Source organism: Myiozetetes cayanensis, unplaced genomic scaffold (genome assembly GCF_022539395.1).
Source record: "Myiozetetes cayanensis isolate MyiCay16 unplaced genomic scaffold, myiCay2020 scf34, whole genome shotgun sequence".
Classification (NCBI taxonomy): domain Eukaryota; kingdom Metazoa; phylum Chordata; class Aves; order Passeriformes; family Tyrannidae; genus Myiozetetes; species Myiozetetes cayanensis.
In genome coordinates this window covers 71,932-82,023 of record NW_026087566.1, presented here as the reverse complement: position 1 = coordinate 82,023, position 10,092 = coordinate 71,932, and the positions used below count along the sequence as shown (strand labels likewise).

Sequence of the window (10,092 nt, the reverse complement as noted above, 5' to 3'; positions counted from 1 at the left end):
CCCCGGGGCCGCAGTTGTACCAGGACCTGTCGCGATAGGAGCGGAGCTTTCCCCGTTGCCGCCCACGTGCATAGCCTTTAGGGCTCACTCGCAGTGGGAGTGGAGTCCCCAGGGCCGGACTGTCGCGATAAGAGCGGGGTGCGCGGGGCCAGTCCCGGCAGGGCTGTTGTGACACGAGTGGGGTCGCTCAGACCATCCCCAGCAGGGCTGTCGCGATAGCGGGGTGCCCTAGGCCATCCCCCCAGGGCTGTCGCGACAGCAGGGCCCCGTGCGCGGTGCCCGTGGTCCCGGGATGGAGCCCGGGCTGGATCCCGGCGCGGCTCTCCCGGCCCTGCAGCGGGAGCTGCGGGCGGCGCTGGCCGAGGACGAGCGGAGGCAGCGGGAGGGCGAGGCCAAGCTGAGGGCGCTGCGACAGCGCGTCCCCGACTATCGCGACTTCAGGTGCGGGGGGAGCTCGCCCTGGGGGCCTCCGGGAGGAGCCCGAGGCAGGAGCGGCTGGGCAGCAGTCCCGGGATCCCGGGAATGGCCCCGGCCCCGAGGACACTCGGTTGTGGTTCAGATTTGTCCCCAAATCTCGGGTGGCCCCGTGTGGGCCGAGCTCGGTCCCTGCTCCGGGACTGGTCCCTCTGGTGCCCGGTCGTGGCCCAGCCCTGGGGAGGGGCTGTCCCCTCTCCAGGACACTGTTCCATGTCCCCATTCCCACTCCAAGCCCCCTTCTCTCCCCACACCCCCCGGCCCTGCAGGGGCTGCAGAGGCAGAGGGTTGTGACAGGAGTGTTGTGAACCCTGTCCTCTGTCCCTGCTGTCCCTGCTCCCAATCCCGTCACTGGGTTGGGGTCATGTTGGGATGGCAGGGCTGCTGCACAGGGAGCAGTGCCAGGCAATCCCAGTGCCCACCAAACTCCTGGATCCACCTGCATGTCCAGCAGGGACTTCCAGTGCCCATCAACACCATGGGTGTCCTACAGAACCATGTGGGACTCCCAGACCCCACTGAAGTCCTGGATCCCACAGAGATCTCTCTGGTGACCCCTGTCCCTTGACACCCACAGGTGGATCCAGGGTTTTGACCGCACTTTTAAGGACCAGATCAAATTCCATTCATGGATTCACCTGCACTCAGTCACTGCCTGATGCCTGAGAGGCAGGAAAACATTTCAAAGTGGCTTTTCCTACCCCAAACATCTTACCAGTCCCCATCACAGGATTCCCAGGGGATTTTAAGCTGGTTTATCCCTGTGTTGATGAGGCCCCGCTCCTCCAGCCTGTCCAGCCCCTCTGACTGGAAGCAGCTCGAAGCCTCAGAGCATTTTCTCTTGCCCCCTGTCCCTCCCATCCCTGTTCCCTGCAGGAACATCGTGCTGGCCTCACACCTGAAGCCCCTGGAGAAGAAGGACAGGCTGGGGCAGAGGAGGAATGTGCTGTGGAATCCCTGTGCAGCCCCAGCCAAGGCACTGCCTGCCCACACTGAGGAGATCCCACAGGTGAGGGGGAGACTCCAGGGCCTCCTCCCCAGCTGGAAATGGCTTGGGAATGATCTGGGTGTTAGCTGGAATGTGGGAGTTACTCAGGGACTGTGAGCCAGCCTCCCCAGACCCTGGAACAGCGGGGTTTGCATCCCCACAGGATCCCCCTCAGGAAAAGTGGGCTCCATCCCGGTGGGAATGGGGGCTGCACAGCCTGGGCCCAGAGCTCCCAGTGCCTCCCGTGGTGTCCAGGGACACTGGGGGAGCAGAGCCCTCCCAGCCCAAACTGCTGCAGTCCAGAGATGTGCATCAGCATCCTCCCTGGAACAGCCTCTGGCTGCAGAGATTCCCTGGGCACAGCCAGTGCTTCCTCAGAATCCCAGAACCTGGGGTTGGAAGGGAATTCGGGGATCACCCAGCCCAACCCCCCTGCCAAGGCAGGGTCACCTGCAGCAGGTGACACAGGAACGTGTCCAGGTGGGTTTGGAATGACTCCACACCCTCCCTGGGCAGCTGTTCCAGGGCTCTGCCACCTCCATGGAAAGAAGTCCCTCATGTTGAAGTGGAACTTTTGGTTTATGCCACTGCTCCTCATCCTGTCACTGGACACAGTTTATTATCCCCAGCGTGGAAAAGGGCTGGTGTGGGTTAATCCTGCTGCCTGGTCCTGATCCCTAATCCTGCTGCCTGGTCCTGATCACTGATCCTGCTGCCTGGTCCTGATCCCTGATCCTGCTATCTGACTCATGGCATGCTCCTGATTCCTTCAGGAAACAGGGATGGGACATTTCCTACCTGGGTCCTCTGATTGGAGTGACCTCAGTCCGGCCCCTCTCATGGCCTCTGCCCGTGCTGGAGTGAGCCTGGGATGTTTCCCATGGATCTTTCCTGTGGATTGTTGGTGATGCTGGATTTCATTCACCTGTTCATGGTCAGGGCTGCACAGCAGGTCTGGTTGGGGTTGGGATCACCCCACAGCCGTCTGTGTTCACACCAGGGGTCACATCTCATCCACCTTTCCCTTCTCCCCCTGGAATTCCCGGATCTCTCTGGGATCGGGGCTCATTTTCCCCCTCAGCAGCTCCTTGTGCCGCCAAAGCCCCCCTGAGAAACACCTGGGGCTGCTCGGGGCGGGGGGCACCACAGTCTTCGAGGGGGAGCAAAGCAAAAGGAGCTGAGTGACTCCTCTTTCCCTCAGGAGCTGGCTCAGCTGCCGGGAACGGCCGCAGAATTCCACAGGGATTGGCGCCGGTGCCTGAGGAGCGGCACGGAGCGGTACCAGTTCCTGCTGGAGCTGGGAGGGGACGCCTTGGGCAGGATCTTCCGGGCTGACGTGGGCTTTGGGCTCCTGGGGGAATTCCTGAGGGTGCTGGCGGAGAACTTCCAGCCTGCCGACAGGAATGCCGTGCTGGGCGTCCTGCGGGGCCTGGCGGGCACCGGGCGCCTGGGGCTGAACCTGGAGCTGCTGAGCCAGGAGGAGAAGGAGAGCGGCAGGGAATTGTTCAGGAAGCTGCAGGGCCTGAGCAGGGAGGGCTGGGCTGCTGGAGAGCCGGGCCAGGAGGCAGGGAGGGAACCCCAGCCCGTGGACACCCCCTTGGAAAAGGAAGGCGAGGAGGAAAGGGCGGTGGTGGAGCTGATGAAGCATTTCCAGCTCAGCTGAGGGGGCAAGAGAGGCTCAGAAGAGACAGGATCCCTCCCTGAGGCCTGGCTTTGGGAATCAAACATGGGCTTCATCATCATCATCATCATATCTTCATCCTCACCCCCCTGGGCTGCCGCTGCTGGTGGGCACTCAGGAACCCGCCCAGGCTGGAGCATCCCCCACAGGGCACTTGGATCATCCTCCCTTTGGAAATTTCCAATGCTCTGGCCACCAGCAATCGATCTCTGCCAGGCCCTGCTCACCCTCCCCTCGGGCAAGAGCAGGACTGATGTGGGAAACTCCTTGTTTTGGGACAGCTTAGTGGGGACAGGCGGGATTTCACACCGCGAGGATTTGTTCCAGGTGGGATTTCACGCCGCCAGGATTTGTTCCTGGCGGGATTTCACAGTGCCAGGATGTATTCCTGGCTGGCACTGGGGGTTTAAGCTCAATAAAGTCCTTTTTATTCCAGTGAAAACTTGGAGCTGGTGCGAGATGTTCTGGCCAAGCTCTGCAGAGTTCTTGATCCGCATCGGTGATTTATTAGAGTTGTTTTCCTAAAAGGTTGATAAAAAAGATCCACCAAACTATTTAAAATCAATTAATAGTTGCTTTTCTCACCCTTTTTTCCCTTATTTAACTTGTTTTTCTTGCTGAGAACTGTGAGTCCCAGCATCCCAAACACCTCAATGTTCCTTTGAGCTCCTTAGCTGGAGCAAGCTGAATTGTAAACTAAATTTTGGGTTAAACATTTTGTTTGCTTGTTTTTGAAAGACAAAAAATATTTTTCAAATTAATCAGGTGATTTTCTTCAGAAATTTGTCTGATTTTTGAGGGTTTTTAACTCACAGAACTCAGCACAGAGCCGGGAGTCAATGTTGGTGCCAGTGTTATTTTGTGCATCCCCCAAAGGTGGTGGCATCTCTGCAGGGTTTTGGTGGCCACACATTCCTCAGTGTGGAGCAGGACATCCCCACTGGGCTCATCCCCTTTTCCCAAGGATGTGGCTTGGGGATTGCAGCATTCCCAAGACAACAGTCACTGCCCAGGAGGGCACTGAGGGTCCCAACGATGCCCTGGCACTTGAACCGTGTCGATGATGTGCAGGATCCCAAATCCATCCTCAGCCCCAACAGCTGCAGAGGATCCCCCCAGGAGCTTCCTGGGAGGGTGGAGAAGCCCGAGCAGATCCCTGTTCCCCTCCTGGGAAGGGGGTCTGTCCCACCCCCCTGCCTGGCTCAGCTCAGGGTGTTATCCCTGCTCCCCTCTCCGTGTTCGGTCCCTCGTGGGTGTTGGTCCCTGCAGCGTGTCCTGCTGTGGGGCTCAGCCCTGAGCACATCCCCACACAGCACTGAGCTCCTTGGGTCCCCCAAGGACCCAGATAACCCCCAAACCCCGTGGCTTGGCTGCAGAGAGGTGGATTCAGGCACGAGCAGAGTGTTCAGTAGCTTTATTGCTCCCCCCGAGCTGCGACAGGCGTTAGTGTGTAAATTAATCACAAGGGAGGCTGCTCGTGGGGGCCACACTGCATTCCCCCTGGGTTCCCACCCTGGGCACCACCCTGGGCTCCTCTAACATCTCCTGCCTCGGGAATGGCCTTTCTGGAGCTGGAGCAAAGCAAAGCTGAGCTGGGGGACGAGGGGGACAGAGGGATGAGGGGGACAGAGGGATGAGGGGGTGGATCCAAGGACAGGGATGTGTCTTTGGGGGCTGGCAGGGCACAGGAGGTGCTGCTGGGTTGTTGCTCCCGTGTCAGGTGATGTCAGGGAAGGCTCTGCTCGTGGTCAGTGGCTGCAGTGAAGGTGGGAGTGGGGCTGGGCGATGGCCCTGCCGGGTGTGTGCTGGTCTGGGGGAGGGGACAGGATCTGGGACAAGGGATCTCCACAGTGTGAGCCCGGGTGGGACAGGCAGGACGGATGGCTCCATCTGTGAGAGCCCCCAACATCTTCCTCCTCCTCTGCACCCCCTTTCTCTCCATTTTCCCCTGTGTGGGACCCCCAGGTGCAGGGCCAGGGGTCACACTCACCACGAGCCCCTCAGGTCTCAGTGTTGGGGACACCCTGGTGGCAGACACCCGGTGTGGGGGTCAGGACAGGGCCATGGCTCCGTGCCAGGAGAAGCTCTTGAGGCCACCCAGCCCACTCTGCCCCCACAAACCACCCTGGACACCCCCAGGAGCCCCTCCTGATCCCCATTTCATCACCCTCTGACACCATCCTGAGAGCATCTTGCTTCTCCACTGTCCTCTTCCTCCTCCCCTGCCTCCCCATCCTCCCCACTTTCCTGCCCCTGCCTCTCAGCTGAGCTCAGCGACCCCTGTCCCTCTCCAGCGGGTGCCCTGCACTCTGCAGCCCCCCACCCAAGGGTGCTGGGGGTCAGGGTGCGCTGGGGAGACCCAGGGGGTCTCCCAGACCAGAGAGGGCAGCAAGGTGGGTGCAGGAAGATGCTCTTGGCTCCACCATCTCATCCAACCCGGTGCACGGAGATCCAAACAGGATGGACCCTCTCCATTGGCACAGCTGGAGACCCGGGGCGAGGCTGGAACAGCCCCAAAACCGCCGGCACCCCGTGCCGTGGGAACGTGGCGGGATCCCGTGGGGGAGTTTGGCTCTGCCCGGATCTCCTCACCCCCCATCCCGGGCGCTGCCCAGCCCCGCCCCACACAGTGCCCGCTCCCTGCCAGCCCCAAACGGGCTGCCAGGGGTCCCTGGGCACGGGGTGAGGTGGGAGAGGCGAGGGGTGCGGCGGAGGGAGATGCCCCACCCGAGGCACCGCCGGCTCCTCCCGTCCCCTGTGCCCGCCCACGGGGCTCCCTCGCAGCGTCGGGCGGGCCCTGCGGAGCTCCGGATCCTCCGCCCTACGGCATCTCCTGGTGCTCCTGCTTGGGCTCCTTGAGCACCTGGAGCCGGGGGAGGGAGGGACCATCACGCCAGGCTCAGGCTCCGCTCCCGGCTGAGCCTGCCGGGGCTCTGAACGAGGGTGGGGACGGGAATAGGGATGGGGACACAGGTGACAGGGAGCTGTGTTCTTTGTGAGCTGCCAGGCTCAGCCAGGCCGTGCTCTTGGGGATCACTGGGATCACTCCCTGCCCGGGCTGCTCCTGGGGCTCAGGGATGGTGGCCCCACGCACAGGTTTCTGGGGGACAGCCCGTGGGGAGGTGGGGGTGGAGCGTGGGTGACGAGGATGAGGATTTCCCACCTCTCCACCTCGGGTCTCCACGGTCTTGACCACGATGCTCCTCTTCACGTGGGCTTCTGGCACGGATTTGGTGGCCAGGCTGGTGTCTGGGGGACAAGGCCAGGACAAGGCAGTGACACCATGGCCAGGGTGTGGCCCTTCCAGCCACGACCAGGTGGAGAGGCCCAAAGTAAATGGATTGGGCTGGAAAACCCTGAACCTTGGGAGGCAGTGGCCCTGGGGACACGACCAGCCTCAGGGACAGTGTTGGCCTCAGGGACATGGTTGGCACCCTCGTCCCCTCATCCTGGGAGAACCAGGAGCCCTGGTTCCTTGAGATTCAGAGAAAAACTTCCCAGTCCCTCTGGATGGGGCAGGGATGGCCTGGGCGGCATCTCCTGCCACAGAGCCCCCAGAAACCACCCCTGCTCATGCCACCATCCTGCCCCCACCCCCCACCCCACAGCCTCACCTCGGACCTGCGGGTTGGAGAAGCTCTGCACGGGGATGGTGATCCTGCAGGACCAACGGGGCCGTTGGGAAGAGCAGGGGGTCCTGCTGCCCCCCAGCTCCACCTGCCCGGGGCTGGGGCAGGGGGCTGGAGGATGGGACCCCCGAGGGACCACGAGGACTCGGAGCCCCTGCAGTGCCATCACCTGCTCTCCTCGCCCTCCAGCAGCTTGCGGTACGTGGCGATCTCCATGTCCAGGGCCAGCTTGACGTTGAGCAGGTCCTGGTAGTCCTGCAGGTGCCGGGCCATCTCCTCCTTGAGGCTCTGGGTGTCCTCCTCCAGCCGTGCCACCGTGTCCCAGTAGCCGGCCGTCTCCAGGGCGTGGCGCTCCTCCAGCTCCCGCAGCTGCCTCTGCAGGGACTCGTTCTGGGGGGCCACGAGGGGCTGTGACGCCCTCCATGGCCACCTTCTCCCAGGAGCTGGGGGCTCATCCCCGTGCCCGTCTCCCACCCCTGAGGAGCCGCCGTTCCCCAGCACTGGGTGGTGTCCCACTGGGGTTCCCGTGGTGGTGGCAGCTCCCCAAGGCCGTGTCCCCCCTCTTGCCCCTCATGGCCATCACCTACCGAGCCCCTGAGGGCCTGCAGGTCGCAGGTGAGCGCCTGCAGCTGGCGCCGGTACTCGTTGGCCTCGTGCTTGGCGGCGCGCAGGGCCTCGCTTTGCCGGGCGGCCGCATCCGTCAGGTCCTCGAAGCTGGGACAGGGACACGTGCCATGGCATGGCACCACACACTGGGGTGTGTCCTGCTGGCACACGGCCTGGGGACGCGACCCTGCCGTGCTCCACAGGAGGGACACAGCCCCGGGAACACGGAGGAACATCCCTGACACGGTTTTGGAGATCCCAAACCCCCTCCCCGCCACCCAACCACGGGTGAGCAACCGCAGCCTCCAGCAGGTGACATTCCAGGGGGGACACAGCCAGGGCACCCCTCCATGGGGCCACCAGCTGGCTCTGCACCTTGGACTTGTACCACTGCTCTGCCTCCTGGGCGTTGCTGGCAGCCACGGCCTCGTACTGGCTGCGGATGTGGCGCAGGGCGGCTGTCAGGTCGGGCTTGCTGGCGTCCACCTCCACCTGCACCCGCTGCTGGGACAGCTGCTCCTGCAGCTCCCGCAGCTCCTGGGGGGAACAGGGGGTCAGCACAGCCCCCCCCAAGCCCCAGCACCCCCCAGCTCCCCCTGGGCAGGGTTACCTCCTCGTGGACCTTGCACAGGAAGGCGATCTCGTCCTGCAGGGTCCCCACGCGCCGCTCCAGGTCCAGGCGAGCCAAGGTGGCGTTGTCCACGTCCTGTCACCGTGGGGGGACACGAGGGACAGTCCCAGGCTGGGCCCCCCTGAGTCTGCTCCCTCCTGAGCTGCCTGGCCCAGTCCATTCCTGCCCTCTCCCGCCCAGCCCTGCCTGTTTCTGCCCACTGTAACATCTCCCAGTCCCTCACTCCCTGCTCCTGCCCATCCCTGCTCCATTCATGCCCCATCCCTGCTCCATTCATGCCCCATCTCTGTTCCATTCCTACCCCATCTCTGTTCCATTCCTGCCTCTTTCTGCCCATCATAACACATCCCAGTCCCTCACTGCCTGCTCCTGCCCATCCCCACCCCTTTTCTGCCCATCCTTGCCCATCCCTGCCCCATCCCTGCCCTATCCCTGCCCCTCTCTGCCGATTGTAACATCTCCCAGTCCCTCACTGCCTGCTCCTGCCCATCCCCTCCCCATCCCTGCCCATCTCAAGGAGAGGACAAGACGGAGCCGAACCCCTGCAGTGCAGGATGTGTCCCCTGCCCTCACCTGCCTGTAGGCAGTCAGGTTGCTCTCGGCCTCCAGCCGCAGGGTCACCTCGTCCTGCAGCCTGTGCCGGAGCAGGGGCACCGTTACGTGTGTGGCACCGGGACCCCTCCAGCACCGGGACCTGTCACTCTCTGCACGGACAGACCCACCTGTGCAAACACAGCCCCACAGCACCAGCACCCACCCAAACCCCCTGTCAGTGCCTGTACCCATCCTACACCCCCCCACCATCCCACAATCTTCCCAGGGGTCACCCTGGTCCCCCCCCCAGCCTGGTGCACGTCAGTGCCTGGTCTCCAGTGCTACCCTGCTCCTGTGGTCACCCTGATCCCTGGGTACCCCCCAGTCCCCATCCTGGTCCCAGGGGTCACCCTGCTCCTTGCCACCACCATGGTCCCCATGACATCACCATCCCCATCACCACCGTGGTCCCCAGGATGAGCCTGATCACCGTCCCGGTGGCCATCCTGCTCCCTGCTGCCACTTTGGATCTGATGGCCACCCTGGTCCCCCAAAACCAGCCCCAGCTGGACAGGGCCTTACTTCTGCTGGAGGCTGCCGAGGTCCTGGGCCAGGTTGTCCCTCTCGATCTCCAGCCGGGCCTTGGCGGTGCCCAACTGCTCCACGCGGCTCCGCAGGTCCCGCAGCTGCTCCCGGTACACGTCCCCCAGGCGGGAGGGCTCCCGGTCCCGCGCCCGGCTCAGCTGCAGCTCCAGCGCCTTGTTCTGCTGCTCCAGCAGCCGCACCTTCTCGATGTAGCCGGCGAAGCGGTCGTTGAGCTCCATCATCTGCACCCTCTCGCTGGTGCGCGTCTCCCGGAACTCCAGGTTGAGCGCCGTGGCCAGCGAGAAGTCCATCGTGCCCGAGCCCAGCCTGGCTGCGGGGTGGGTGCTGCGGGGTGCCCGGGGCCGGGCTGGGGGGCTGGCAGGGGGCACCCGGTGCATGGGGGCGGCAGGGCTGAAGCGGTGGCTGTGGGAGGACGGGTTCTGCATGCCCGGGGCTGGGTGTGACGTGCCCTGCCGAGGGTTTTTATGGAGCCCGGAGCCCCCGTCCCGCTGGGTACCCCCGCGCTGGCCGCCGGCCAGGGAGCTGCTGGGCTGGCACAAACCAGGCCGTGGCGCCGGGCAGGGGTGTCTGTGCCCTGGCACCCGGCCCGGGCAGCGTGGCACAGCCCCCTGCCCTCCCCCTGCCCTCCCCCCGGGGTTTAGGGGGGCAAGTTCACCCACAGGGCAGCCAGCGGGTGGGCGTGGGAGCCAGGCTGGGTGCGGTGCCGTGGGTGCTGCGGGGGAGATCTGCACACGTGTACGGGTGAGACCCGGCCATGCACGTGGGGGGTCACCTACACATCCACACGCACAGGCACACACGTGCACACAGACACCTGCAGAGGCACACACGTGTCTGTCCGTGTCCACAGACACGCAGCCCACGGGCAGTGCACGCACATGGCGTGCACGTGGGTGCACACACAGTGTGCACAGATACACACGTGTGCTGCTCCCCCTGAACA

The 10,092-nt window shown here is 63.7% G+C and overlaps 2 protein-coding genes across 3 annotated transcripts; one reads left to right on the top strand and one right to left on the bottom strand.

The window, feature by feature from the left end:
• Nucleotides 1-10: 10 nt before the first annotated feature.
• On the top strand, nt 11-3,531 carry CCDC103 (coiled-coil domain containing 103). Its single transcript, XM_050327562.1, has 3 exons — nt 11-441; nt 1,351-1,483; nt 2,664-3,531. Exons 1-3 carry the CDS (start codon nt 293-295, stop codon nt 3,123-3,125), a joined length of 744 nt encoding a protein of 247 aa, XP_050183519.1. The 5' UTR covers nt 11-292; the 3' UTR covers nt 3,126-3,531.
• A 1,009-nt stretch (nt 3,532-4,540) lies between these two features.
• GFAP (glial fibrillary acidic protein) lies at nt 4,541-9,567 on the bottom strand. Of its 2 annotated transcripts, XM_050327557.1 has the most exons (9): nt 9,126-9,567; nt 8,583-8,643; nt 7,989-8,084; nt 7,754-7,915; nt 7,360-7,485; nt 6,942-7,162; nt 6,758-6,801; nt 6,307-6,392; nt 5,832-6,006 (listed from the first exon to the last, which is right to left on the bottom strand). In XM_050327557.1, exons 1-9 carry the CDS (start codon nt 9,524-9,526, stop codon nt 5,965-5,967), a joined length of 1,239 nt encoding a protein of 412 aa, XP_050183514.1. In that variant the 5' UTR covers nt 9,527-9,567; the 3' UTR covers nt 5,832-5,964. The 2 variants fall into 2 exon arrangements, with proteins under 2 accessions (XP_050183513.1, XP_050183514.1); XM_050327556.1 differs by having other exon boundaries at nt 4,541-6,006; nt 7,360-7,915.
• Nucleotides 9,568-10,092: the final 525 nt, after the last annotated feature.